Consider the following 14,762-nt stretch of genomic DNA (forward strand, 5'->3'; position numbering starts at 1 on the left):
TTGGCTAATAATAAAAATGTTGGCATAACCAAGATGTAAAATACATAGTGGATTACGGTAAGGAGTTCCATGTGTATCACTAGAGATAGGAGAAGGTGGGTGGAGGGAGTAGTGTGGATGAAGGATTGTGGATTTTTAGATGGTAAATGTGACAACAAGGTCTGCGTCAGAGCTGCATACCTATAACAGCAAGATGATTACTTATTATCACTTTGTATTTCAATGGGTTGTCCAAGGTTATCTGTTACAAAATTTTACCCCATTAATCTACCAGCCTCCTCAGGAAGGATATAAAATGTCCTTTCTAGAATTCCCTTTTCTATGTGAAATGTCTCCCATTTACCTATAAAAAAAAATCTCCTCCAAAGTCATGTGACAATGAGCAGAGAAGAGTCATATCCGCCTGAGATGAGACCACTTTAGAGGCATTTAGTTGTAGTGTTGCTTCAGTTGTAGTGTTGTCCCTATCTTCAGTTCAGGTCGCATCAGGCTTGTAGTTCTGTTAACTAGAGAACAGATAATTTAGAAAAGTTTATAATAGCACAAACCTGCGGTAACCAGAAAGATGAGATTATCTTTAATGTGACACCAAAAGCATATTCCTAAGCACTACAGAACTAATATATGTGTGTCTGAAGTCACACTTCCCCTACAGGAGTGGTGGCGAACCTATGGCACGGGTGCCAGTGGTGGCACTCAGGGCCCTTTCTGTGGGCACTCAGACCATCATTCCAGGACAGAGTTCACCAAATAAAACAACACTTCATTGGCTGTGTGGAACTGCGGGAAAAGAAGAGAAGGTGTTGACGGAACTGCAATATCTTTAGAGGTTCTCATTCTAGACCCACCATTTTTCCTCTACAGAGAGACCCGAGAGAGAAGGTGCAATGATGGTCTGAATTTGCCCTCCTTCTTTCAACTGTATTAGTTGCCTCAGGTGGACAATACGATTGAAAGATGTGGAGGAACAGGTAGCAATAAGTTACTGCTTAAAATGCCATGTTGGCACTTGATTGTAAATAAGTGGATTCTCGTTGCAGTTTGGGCACTCAGTCTCCAAAAGGTTCGCCATCACTGCCCTACAGCCTCATCTCAGGCAAAATATGACTCTTCTCTGTTTATTTTCACATGACGTTGGAGGAGATATTTTAAAGCAAATGAGTAAGATTTCACATAAAAGAGGGAATTCTAGAAAGGACATTTCATACCCCACCCTATATTGGTGTAATAGGGTAAACTATGGAGAAAAGTTCTCTTGAAATTGTACTTGCAATATGGATCCAAGAGACAAAGTAACTTTACATTTTTTTTTATTTTGAAAAATATATACAATTCAAAAACACATTAATATCCAACATTACTAGTTCTACCTGCATCAAAATCCATGTATGGTCCCGGAGTGGATCTCCGTTATTCTAGTTTCCCCCTTTTACAGCCATGACACCTCGCCTTCTACTACAATAACTTTTCTATTTGTATTCTTTTCGGAAGATATTTCATCTCATGAAATGAAAGCCATGTCTGCTGCAGAATAAAACTTCTTATAAAGTGGATTTGTAGAACTATGCCGCTGTATCACTGTATAGTATCGGGTCGGCCTGGAACCGTTTGACTGATCGGGTATCATGGGGGTTGCCATTTAATTGCAGAAAGTGATAGCACTGGGTTGGTTTAGTACAGTACCAGTTCAGCAACGGTTTGGTTTAGTATAGTAGCAGTTTAGCACTGGTTTGGTTTAGCATAGTACCGGTTTGGATCACTTACTACCTAGCCTGTAGTAGGTACTAAAAAAAAGTGCCCAGAACCAGGAATCTTACCCTCTTGATGTGCCAGTTATGCCCTTCATGTTATGCTGGTTATACTAAGATTCTGTGGTGTACAGTGGTACGGCCAAACTAAACTTACCCCAGGCCATGCCACAGACTTGCACAGGGTATCGCTAATTGGTTAGGGGTGTCCCCACCATGGTTAAGCAAATTCACTTTGCCTTGGGGAGTTGTAAAGGGGGGGGGGGGGGGGCAATAGTTGCAATTTCTGGTTGTGTTCCAGGAATTATGACTTTTTCATGACTTGTACAGGGCATGGAGTCCCTACAACACAGTATTATGGAGACTTTCTCCCTACATATAACTAAGCAATTCATGTTTTATTTTTATAATTTTGTTATGATAAAAAAAAAAACAGTAAAGGGCTGTTGTAGGTCGCGATCGAAGGTGTTCACAATCTCTGTTCTACAATGAAAAAATATTCTTATAATACAGAGGAACAAAAAGGTCTCTAATGTATATTATGATATGCAGGATTTTGTTTAGTATAAAAGGGATCTTCCCTAAATGACTATCCCCCCCCCACATACATAACAGATAGTAAAATTGATGTGAAATCCATTGGACCTTGTTTTTTTTTTCTTGTCATGGCTACAATATCCTAGTGGGTAAAATGTCAAGACTGATATCATGTCCCTTCGAGGCGGTTACGGCTGGAGGTGGATTACGTATGTAAAGCTTGGTGCCTTATAGCGGCTCGCAGTGAGAACTCGCCTATCATGACATCTTATTACTCTGCAGAACCACAAAAGGGTCAAAGCTGTTCCCGACAGAAAGATGGAAATGACCACAAAGAATCCTCTAGTGATAAATCTGCCCCAATGTGTTTGGTGGTGGGGGACCTCATGTCCAATGTTATACACTGTATGAGCTGCTCATGGTGATCCGTGGTGGCCCTTGCCCTCATCCGGCTCTGGTAGCCTCCGCGCTCCTGCTCAGGGCCATAGACAGAGGGGATTGGGTCTATGCTGCAGGACAGGGGAGCAGCTTTTAGGCAACGTCTGGGAAACGCCTTTAAATGTTCCTACGTTTTAGGACCCGGGTGACATCAGTGTAACACATCCAGTGTTTGGATCGCTTCGTCATCTTCTATTCGGAGTCCATAATAAACGTCTCAAAGTCTGGATCCAAGTCCGAGACCAACGCGTCCACAAAGTCATCCACCGACGGACACTTCTGGAGCATTCCTGTAAAACACAAGGTCATCCAGCATCAATATATATATAACCTACCACAGAGTCACGACTCCAGCCACATTATTATAACTGCAGTGCAATACTCCAACAAGTGTCCCACCGGATAAAACGGGCAAATCTTGGCCGCTGCATAAAGTCTAAAAACTTTCATTATATGACAGTGCTGAGTTACAGGAGGGAGTGACTGCAGGTGCAGAGGCTGCTGTGATCACAGGACCTTCCTCACACACACAGCTTGTAGGTCCCTGCACTGGTATCATATTAACCATCGCTGTATCATCGCCCAGTAGTGAGGAATGAAAGGACCGCAACAGTTATGGTGGTTTCCATCTCTATTGTAAGGTGAACAATCAAAGATCACTTCACCGTAGTGAATATTAGCGATTGTCAGGAGGCAGTGGACATCTTTGTGTGTATTAGAAGTAGCAGCAGAACTGTGGAGAAAAAAATGTAATTATATTTCAGGTTTACAATGGGGACTCTGATTGACTGTAGCATTTATTCAGATGTCTGCTACAGTGCACAGGGCTATGGCGAGTTTATTGCAGAGAGCTAAGGGCACAGCAGTGAGAGGACAATCCTAGTGCAATCCCAGTGTGAAAGTAAGTAGCATATAACAATCCTGGAATATAAATCCGCTTTTTAAATTCAATCGCGGCTGAAGGGGTTTAAAGAGAAGGCTAAACAGTGCCCTACATGGGTGCCACCGTATTGGCTAATGATCAGGCCTACTCTCCGGTGATGTCATAGGAGGGCATCGATCAGTTGCCATGACAGCTGGGAGCATGTAAGAGGCCATTCAGCAGACTCCATTACGGCCTGCCAGAGGTAGACTGTAATATAGAAGAAATATATTCACAGTAGTATTGCAGTATATAGTATAAGTGATCAGACCCCCCTAGGGTGCCTGAAATAATTGTAAAAAAAAAAAAAAAAAAAGTAAAAAAAAAAATACATGGAAAAGTAAAAAAAAAGGGGAACATTCAACTCACCCCCTTTCCCTAAAATACAATGTAAAAGTAAAAAAAACAAGTAAATCATAAACATTTGAGGCACTCCCACGTCCCAAAATGTCAATCTACCAAAATATAAAACAATTATTCCCTGCAGTGAATGCCGTAGTGGAGAAAAACCCTTCACACACATATTTGCCACTTTGTTTTCCATAAAACGTGAATAAAAAGTGGACAAATGTAAAACCAATGTAAAATCAATGAAAACATCACACCAAAAAAATGTCTCCTCACCCAACATTGCACATCGAGGTATGAAAAAGTTTGGTTGTCAGATGATGACGACGCAATGCAAAGTTTTTGAAACTTTTTTAAAGGCATTAAGACTTTATCAATCTGGTATCTCCGTGCTCCAAAGAAGAATACTTACAATTGGTAATCGTGGGTATGAGCGGTGGGTGTTTGCTGCAATATGCAGCAAACACCACCTCTGTATGAAGAGGGCTCAGCCCTCTGAAGGAGTTATCCATAGGTGCTGCTACTTTATTGGGCATCTACAGTACTGCCAGATTTTGTAGAATAGTGAAACTTGCATAAAACAGCCCGTTTGCTCTGCCCGGTGGGGACCACAACCGTCCTGTAAATAGGGGATGAGTTGGAATCACCAGAATACCTATGTAAATCCATTACCATACCCAAAAATCCTGCTGCTTCCCTGAAGCTTGGCATAAACTGGCCCGATACTTGGAGCCAGAACTTGATTCACTCTACAAACTCCTCTGCTCCTTTGATGTGGTTCTTTATCCTCCCATGTAAGAGTAAACATGACCTGGTTGTGGACAGCCACGCCTTGTGTACATCATGCAAAATAAGAATGCCTTCAACAATTTGGCTTCTCTCAGAATAATTATAGGCAGAATTTATTAAAACTACAATCCTTGCCCTATATCCCAGAATAAACATTTGCCGGAGCCGTCCCACCACCCCCCCAGCCTGCAGCCATGACGGTTGAATCAGTATCAGGCACTGAGAAGAAAGAGCCACGGGCAGTCATCAGCAGCTACACAGAGTGTTCCTGGTACACGCACTAAGCTGCTTCATGCAAGTGCCGGCACGAAGAATCAATAGTATCAGGAATAACTGCAACTTCCAAATAAAAATCTAATTACTAACATATTCCAGGCAGAAGATTGTTACAGGAATGTGGATGGAATCTAATCTCCACATTCCAAAGAGCACAAAACAGAGGAATACGCCTGGGCCATAGCCCCAATAGCCCAAACTTCTGCCCCCATGTGCATGGTTAGAAATCAGAAAAAAAGGGGGTGCACCTGTAGACACCCTTGAAATGTGTGAAATCAATGTGAAATCTCCGCCTAAGTCAGGCAAATATGACTCTTCTCAACTCATTTTCACATGAGATGAGTCAAGTTTAGTGGTTGAACGGGTAGTCTCACTTCAGATGCCCCTAAATCTGGTTCTATAGCACCTAGCAGCATGCTTTTTGTGTAATATTAAAGATAAGATCTCAGCTTTACAGAACCAGAGAGATACGGGCAGGAAAAATAAGCAGAATCAGGATCTTTATCTGCAGTTTGCATTTCCAGCTATGTCTGGAGCTGCCTGTGTCTCCAGTTGTGCCTGATGTGATCTGAAAGATGAGATCTGTATCTTTAATATGACATAAAGAATGTTTTAGGTGCTATAGAACAGAAGCTGGAGGCTTCTAAAGTGATACTGCCTTGCAACCACTAATCTTGACTCATCCCATGTAAAAAAAATGTTTTCCAGGATGGGATAAGGAGAACATTTCCTCTTTTTGCTACCTTGAAAGGCAGCTCCCTTACTATCAAGCAAGACTTTAATGGACATCTACCACCAGTGACATTGTGATTACATTAATCTTCTTATATTTGTTATTCATGGCCTCCTTTCTTCTAAAATTAACTTGAAAAATTATGCTGATGAGCCTAAGGGGCTACTGGGGCAGTTCCCAGAGCCTGTCTATGCTACAGATTCACAGACTGTTACACTGTCTCACACTACCCCTCTGCTCCTGCTCGCAAAAACTCCCAAGCGTGTGAAGCTCCAGCACAGAGGTGCACTGGTTAAACCCCTCAGAACCCTTGTGGTTCATTACCATAATTGTAAAAGTTGATTTTAGAAGGAAGGAGGCCACATATCAAGAGAAGAAGATTACCACAGAAACTTTGCCTCAATCTATGTGTCCCTGGTTTATTGCGATGGATTTTTATGGTAGATTTCCTGTAGGTTACACAGTGTATGCTCAAGATTTGCAATGAGAGATGTGGTGATGCTTGAGTAACTTCAGTGCTTTCCAAGATCAAGCTGATCAATGAAATTGTATTCTGCTGGAGACCACAAACACAATGAGACGGAGCTTACTGCCGCTTGCTTCCTAGCAGTATCCCGACATTACAGGTAGCATCAGGGGAGGGCTCTCAGCCAATCACTGGACGGCGCAGGTACTATCCTGATCTGCTATTGGCTGATCTCCAAGTGTTTCCTGTAGTGTCTGGATATATCCTGGAAGTGCACTGGGAGTGGTTTACTGGTCCCCTGTAGAGCCCTTAAAAATATCAACTTTATTCTGGGGAGAATATTCCCTTTTCCAACTGGTCCATGAAGAAGTATTACAGTGGACAATCCAGACATCGGATACACAATATACAATCGGTAAAATACCATGCAATGCATTAGCCGGTGACTACAGAGAGGAGCTGCAGAGTTTTCACAACATAGTTTAGGAGCCAGGAGTGACTAGAGCAGGGCCGCTCCCCAGCCCGGGGCCATTGTCAGACTCACCTTCCTGACTTTGAAGTTTCGTCCCTCATGAAAGGAAACAATTTCATTTAATTACGATGGTGACAAGAGCGGCTCCTGGATCAGGCGGTGATTTATGAGTCTGGGACATGTACAGAGGCTAAATGTGCTCACAGGTGGCAGGTCCTTGTCCTCCCTCTGAGCCAAACTGACCAACAAGACATGGCCGGGCCTGCAAAACTCAGGAGACAGGTGCTACACCTAGCGCAGGGCCTAAGGGGGAGAGAATCCAGCCCCGGACTCTCCAGTCCTCATCAGCACAAGCATGGGCCGTCTGTACACGTTCAGCATCGCAACACTTGGGAGGGTAGGGCTCAAAATACTTCTCATTTAAAATCTCAAAATTGGCCAAATCTAGAAAAATACACAGAATTTGGTAATCACATTGGGAAAGATTTACCAACAAGGTCTAAAAATTAGACAACAGTCTCATTATCGGTACCAGAAAAAGCACCAACAGCCACACCTCTTTCCTGCTAAGGCACACCTTTTTCCTGTTAAGCCACTCCCATTTCATGCAAAGCCACACCTCTTTCCTGCAAAGCCACACCTCTTTCCTCACTAATGTGTCTGAAATGCTTCATAGAGTCAACTACTGGAACCTGGACAGCTGTGTAATTATATATATATATATATATTATAGTTATTAGTAGCAGCCATGTATCTTCTTTGATGAAAATATATAATTTGATTTCATACATTTTGAAGCAAACATACCTTGAGAATGCTGTAGCTACACTGATGCAGCAGCATATCTTGTTAAATCCCCGTCGCTGAGTGGTTTAGCTGAAAAAACAATTATACAATTCAGGATAATGAGGTTCTGTTGCTCCTTTGCCTGGCTCAGCGCTTTTCCTCTTACACTGCTCAGGAGAATGATGTGATCACCTTGTTGTGCCTGACAGGCAGAAGTAATCAATTGTCCCACAGCTGCTGTGTATAAGTCACCCAGCTCATGTTGATTAGTCCTGTCTGGACAGTTCAGAAAGCTCTGTATAATGTGTTTATGAAGGGCAGCATTCATGCAACCCAGCTTTCCTAAGGTCCTGAATGTTATAATTGTTTTTTCAGCAAAACCACTCCGATAACGAATTAAACAAGATATGTTTCTGCATCAGTGTAGCTACAGCATTCTCAAGGTATGTTTGCTTCATAATGCATGAAATCAAATGGCGGATTTCCTTTAAGTGAACAAAAGTTGTGTCCTCACACCGCACCCTTTGCTTGAAGGAAATGCTTTATCAGGCTTCTGGTGGGACACTGGTTAAGTGAGGAGAAATTCAATACAGAGAACTAAGAGCGTAGCAGTGAGAGGACACCTCCCTGTTCACTTGTAGAAACTTAATAAAATCCATATCCACAGTCCTGCTGCTACAAACATACATAAATCCATAGGATGCCCAGAGGCACCACAATTTGTATGAAAATTCCAGTGTAGAATCTTGTGTTACGTGTTTGTTTTCAGTGTGTACAATTTATTATAATTTATTAGGAATAGGATTTCACGTCTCATTGTTCTATACGATGGAATCCCGAGCGGCGGGCCAGGACGTTATATCTGCTTGCCAGGCCTGGCTCTATCCTCCCAAGTGCAGCTGTGCCTTAGGTCTATGGACGTGGCATTGTACAGCCGCACTTATCATCCTGCACATCTGTGCTCTTTGTAGTGTCTGCCATCACAAGTAATGAGACAATTTGCCCATCGGGTCTTTGTAGAGATAAAAATCGCTGTATTGTAGAGAGGAGTGAAAGTGGATCAAAGGCGAGAACATGATGACCGAGCCAAGCAACAAAAAGTAACAGTATATCTCCAGCTACACAGGATTAGATGTCAGCCCAAAATTATGTCCTACTCCCAGGCTACAACACGATCTAGAGGCGAGATGACCTGAAACCAAAACCTCTCTTAATCAAATGAATGAAAAAAAAACAAAAAAAAAACCCTGCTGCCTTAAAGGGGCATTTTGGTTTACTAATACATACAGCAGTTATGACTGTGCCTGATAGAAACCATGGAAAGAAGTTTTTATCATGCTGTAACTTGCGTGTGAAAAATGTATAGTCTAAGAAAATAGCTTATCAAAGAGGCGTGTCCTCACACTTCTGTGCTCTGTGAACTGTCCCTCCTGCACTATGTTATATATAGCTGCAGCTGGCTTCTGGTTGTACGCTACAGCAGCACCCCCACTCTACAGTACCTTTTAGTTTTCTGTATATATGTGTCCATTGGTGCCTCTATCCATGGGATTAGTCCCCATTCCTTTAAAAAAAATACTTTTAGGCTATGTACACACATAGATTTTACACACGCAGATTTTATGCACAGAATTTGGTGCTGAATATATGCAGCGTAATACAGTAGCATTTAAGGGATTGTGGTTTTGAATACATAAAGTAAATATGGGGCAGCATGGTGGCTTAGTGGTTAGCGGGGACCTGGGTTCAAGTCCCATGGCCAACAACTGCAAAGAGTTTGTATGTTCTCTCCGTGTATGCAGGTCCTCCAAAATATATTGGTAGGTCAATTACATTGTGAGCCCCAGGGACCGATTTGGCAAGCTTTGTGCAGTGCTGCGTAATCTGTGCGCGCTATATAAAGGAATTAATAATGATGCATTTTTTCTACAACAAATTATATATCTCCCCTACTTACTCCCTACTACACCTGGATTACAGACAATCCCTAGTTGCAAATGGACCTCTGGTAATTGTTAATTTACAGTACTTTAGCCCCAGGCTACAATAAACAGCTGTAATAGTCATCACAGGTGTCTGCAATTACTGTATATACTGGAGTATAAGCCGACCCGGGTATAAGCCGAGGCCCCTGATTTTACCACCAAAACCCGGTAAAAACTATTGACTTCAGTATAAGCCGAGGGTGGGAAATGCATAGGTCACAGCCCCCCCAGTATATAGCCAGCAAGCCCCCAGTATATAGCCAGCCCCCAGTAGTATACATCCTGCCCCCCAGCGCTTAAAAAAAAAAAAAAAATTATATACTCACCATCCGATGTCAGCGCGGCTCCCCGATGCCCCTGTCTTCTTTCTTCCCCGCGGCTCTTCTTCTGTCTTGGACGCGGCCATGTTTTCTTCTAGCAGGCGCATACTAGGACGCGGCCGCTGCTGACATCATAGTATGCGCCTGGTGGAAGAAAACATGGCCGCGTCCATGATAGAAGACAGAAGAAAGAAGAAGAGCCGCGGGGAAGAAAGAAGACAGGACGCGCCGATATCGGGGAGCCGCGTGGAGCATCGGGCCGCCGGAGGGTGAGTATATAAGTTTATTTTTTTTTAAGTGCTCGTAATAGACTTGTGTATAAGCCGAGGGGACATTTTTCATCACATTATTTGTGCTGAAAAACTCGGCTTATACACGAGTATATACGTGTATATCTTTATTGTTAATCCTGGCTTTTGTGACAATCCAACATTTTTAAAATCCAATTGTCACAGAGACCAAAAAAAAATTAGTCTGGAGTTACAATTATAAAATATACAGTTCCGACTTGCATACAAATTCAATTTAAGAACAAACCTACAGAACCTAGGGGGAATGAGGTATCAGAGTGAGACATTGGGGCATATTTATCAGGACCTCTGCGCACCGCCACTGGCGCAGAGGCCCTGAAATAATCGCAAATGCTAGCTTATTGCTAGCTTTTGCGATTATTTTCCCCAATCCGCCACCTTCACGCCAGTGGGGCGTGAAGGGGGGGGTGCGGCCGGCCGAGCGGGGGGCGCGGCCGGACGGGAGTGGGCCGGCGCGGGGCGTTACTGTCCCCGCCCCTGCGCACTCGCTGCTGCCGGCGACTTTTCATACGTGAAAAGTCGCCGGTTGCGTTTTTTTCTACGCCAGGCAGAAGCCTCTTCATGTATCGGGCTGCGAATTTGCAGCGGCGGGGCTATCATACGCTGGCGCACGAGCGCCAGCGTATGATAAATATCCCCCAATGGCTGTGTGTGACTCACTGAAGATAAATAAGCTTCCTCATTCACCCCTCCTTTAGGAATTCTCTTCAGCGAGTTCCACACATCCAAGAATTTGCAGTTTGGACCATGTGCTCTCACGTGCCTTTATTGCAATGCAGTCCAAAAAACGTGCATGCCACAGTGCGACTGTCCAGGTCTAGGTTACAGTTCTTGGTATTGAAGCGTTATTAGCCTAAATACATTCAGCATTCCCTACACCAACTTAGAAACACAACTTTATTCTGAGCAATTAGACTACACCCGGATAATCTGCCCTGGATCAGAGCCATCCTTCCATTTCATATACGGCTAAATATCTCTAAACACAAGGATAAATATTTAGACACATTCTGCTCCGAAACTTTTGGCATCAGAATGAGATCTAAGTGAGTTTTTGAGGTGAAGCCATAATTCCATGTGTACACATACAGTCACATCTGGATTATCCGCCATTTTGGATTATTGGATGTTCATTCAAAGTGCATTTAAGTACATTTCATTTTCATGCAAATAAGCTTCTCGGTGCATCAGGGGTGGGGCCTTACCTGCTGGTGCACCTATTCTAATTTTTCTATACCTTACCTTCCTTGGGAGATGTTAATCATCATCATGTAAAGGGGTAATGATGTGAAATGCTCTAAAAAGCTAATTAGCATAAAGATTAAGCAAGGAATTTTCTTAGAAAAAAACAGACTACTCTACAATTTGAAAGATAGATCTGGAAACCTTATCTGGTTACCAGATAAGCAAAGTCTTGTTTGGTAACATCTGAGCAGAGCAACCCATTATAATAATAATTCCTTTATATAGCGCACACATATCACACAGAGCTGCACAGAGCTTGTCCAATCGGTCCCTGTCCCCAATGGGGCTCACAAACTAATCAACCTACCAGTACGTTTTGGAGTGTGGGAGGAAACCCACACAAACACGGAGATAACATACAAACTCTTTGCAAGTCCGTAGTGCTAACCATTGAGCCACCGTGATGCCCGAATAGTTATTAGTATGTGTGCCACTACTTTACGACTTCTTCAGTGGTTATATGGTTCCTACTCTTGTATAAATCAGTAGCACAGTGAGAATACATCTATAATCATCATTATTCAGCTTCCTCCCCCACCACAGCGAGTAGAGACCTAGGTGTGGTAACTGTACTACAACTCTGTCCCCCTCCCCTCTACACAGGACACCAAATGAAAACACGATTTCAGAGCCAAGTAACTCGAGAAAGAAGCCGATTCCTCTGCAGAGATATATGACATGGTTTTACATTTATACTATTCATTTATGCATTTTTGCACATTTAGTGACATTTAAGGGGCAATCCAAAAAAGACAAAATTCTTAAAGGAAACCTACCATTGGGAAGTACTGTAGTTACTGATGTAGCTTCCGGTGACCTTTTTTAATCTAAATCTTTTATTCAGTCATTATTGAAATAATTTTAACTATTCTTATAAAATTCATGGAAATTGATTGCAGAGACTACAGGCAGTCCCCGGGTTACTTACAAGATAGGGTCCGGAGGTTTGTTCTTAAGTTGAATTTGTATGCAAGTCGAAACTGTATATTTTATAAGTTCTACACGATTTTTCTTTTTGTCCCAGTGACAATTGGAGTTTCAAAATTTTTTGCTGTAATGGGACCAAGGATTATCAATAAAGCTTCATTACAGACACCTTACAGCTGATCATTGCAGTCTGGGACTATAGTAAAGTATCCAGAGAGCTTCACCAGAGGTCACAGTGGACAGAGGGGTCCGTCTGTAACTAGGGGTCTTCTGTAAGTCGGGTGTCATTAAGTAGGGGACCGCCTGTACTGGTGGCATGGAGTAGCCTTAGACAGCAACAAAGACGAAGACCACTCCACGCCCCCAGCCTTCCCTGCATACCCGCTTGTCGTGTCCTCTTTGTGACGCATCTCTGGCAGAAGGTGAGTTCTGCGCAAGCACCCGTTTTGATGCACTTTTTAAGTAAGGTCATTAAAAAAAAAAAAAGTTTGACGATAAAAGCAGAAATTTTTTATTCAAAAAACAGATTAGCATATTTTAAATATACTGCAAACAAAGTAATAAATCACCAGTAAAATATATGAAACCCAAAATTATGCTATTACAAACTACAATTCACCCACTAAAGAACAAGACCCCATAAAGTGACAGAAAAATATAAAAAAAAAGTTTAAGCTTTTAGAAGAAAAAAAAAAAAGCACAGAAAAATGGCCTGGGCATTAATGTGGAAAACAGGTACCAAGGGGTTAAGGACCAAGCCTGTATTATGGCCTTACCTTTCTGCCTTCAAACATCTTTAACTTTCTATTTTATTGTCCGTGTAGTTATTATGAGGGTTTGTTTTTTGCCAAGCGAGGTGTATTTTTCAGTAGCATCATTTTTTTTAAATTACACATATATTTAGAAATATACTTTTTGCACAATTTTAGATGCAGCTCATTAATCTGTGCAATGTTTGGTATAATATTGAATAATAGCTGGAATAATATTAGTGATCACTATTTATTAGGAGCTGAATTCCACGTAACCTCATGATACAATGAGCACCTCGCCCTTTGTTATCTTAGGGTGACATCCCCAGCTTATGTGCTCAATGTCTCCTGCAGATTAAGTTGATTTTAATCCTTTCTGATGTTTGTCTAGCAATTGACATAGTTAATAAGATATGTGGTAGCCAACTCCTATACCGGGCTAGGCTCATCAATAGTGATATTGTAGGACATATAATAGCAGGTCCTGAACTCTACTGTGTGTATAGAAGTGCTAGTGTATCTGCAAGGTTTCCGATTCCTGGTAGCCGGGGCTGGAATTGGGGGTAGGGGAGGAAGCATACTTAACTGGCACCCTCAGCTTTTCACCTAACCAGAAGCGTTAGAGCAGGGGGTCCCCAATCTATGGCCCGCGGGCCACATGCTAGATGCGGGCCGTTTTTATCCGGCCCCCGTTGCCTTCGGCAGTCGGGCAGGGGCCTCTTTCCGGACAGGAAGCTCCTGCCCGTCACTGTATAGCGCTCGAAACGGGTGCTCAAGCATAGGAAATAATTAATTATAAGGGGCAGCATAGGAAATGGTGAGGGGGCAGCATAGGAAATAATTAATGGTGAGGGGGCAGCATAGGAAATAATTAATGGTGAGGGGGCAGCATAGGAAATAATTAATTATGAGGGGCAGCATAGGAAATAATTAATGGTGGGGGCAGCATAGGAAATAATTAATGGTGGGGGACAGCATAGGAAATAATTAATGGTGGGGGGCAGCATAGGAAATAATTAATGGTGGGGGGCAGCATAGGAAATAATTAATGGTGGGGGGCAGCATAGGAAATAATTAATGGTGGGGGGCAGCATAGGAAATAATTAATGGTGGGGGGCAGCATAAGAAATAATTAATGGTTGGGGGCAGCATAGGAAATAATTAATGGTGGGGGGCAGCATAGGAAATAATTAATGGTGGGGGCAGCATAGGAAATAATTAATGGTGGGGGGCAGCATAGGAAATAATTAATGGTGGGGGGCAGCATAGGAAATAATTAATGGTGGGGGGCAGCATAGGAAATAATTAATGGTGGGGGGCAGCATAGGAAATAATTAATGGTGGGGGGGCAGCATAGGAAATAATTAATGGTGGGGGGGCAGCATAGGAAATAATTACTGGTGGAGGGGCAGCATATGAAATAATTAATGGTGGGGGGTGGCAGCATAGGAAATAATTAATGGTGGAGGGACAGTGTAGGAAATAATTAATTGGAACTGGACATTGACCATCTTATCAACCAAAAGCAGGCTAATACTTCCCATTATTGTATTATTGTATTTGTTCCTGCTTTGTAATATTACTTCAAAATAAGATATGTGCAGTGTACAGAGGAATTTCTTTTCTCTTTTTTTTTTTTAAACTTGAGTCCGGCCCTCCAACGGTCTGAGAGGGATCGTGAACGGCCCCCTATGTAAAAAGTTTGGG

The 14,762-nt window shown here is 42.6% G+C and overlaps 1 protein-coding gene across 2 annotated transcripts in view; it reads right to left on the reverse strand.

Annotated features, from left to right (window-relative positions):
• Positions 1-1,702: 1,702 nt before the first annotated feature.
• MIPEP (mitochondrial intermediate peptidase) overlaps positions 1,703-14,762 on the reverse strand; it is a 55,077-nt gene continuing 42,017 nt past the window's right edge. For both annotated transcript variants that reach the window (XM_072134305.1, XM_072134306.1), the window contains one exon: positions 1,703-3,013. In XM_072134305.1, coding sequence (XP_071990406.1) covers positions 2,916-3,013 — 98 coding nt within the window. In that variant the 3' untranslated portion in view covers positions 1,703-2,915. The remainder of the gene's footprint in view (positions 3,014-14,762) is intronic.

Source organism: Engystomops pustulosus, chromosome 2 (assembly GCF_040894005.1).
Source record: "Engystomops pustulosus chromosome 2, aEngPut4.maternal, whole genome shotgun sequence".
NCBI classification, from domain to species: domain Eukaryota; kingdom Metazoa; phylum Chordata; class Amphibia; order Anura; family Leptodactylidae; genus Engystomops; species Engystomops pustulosus.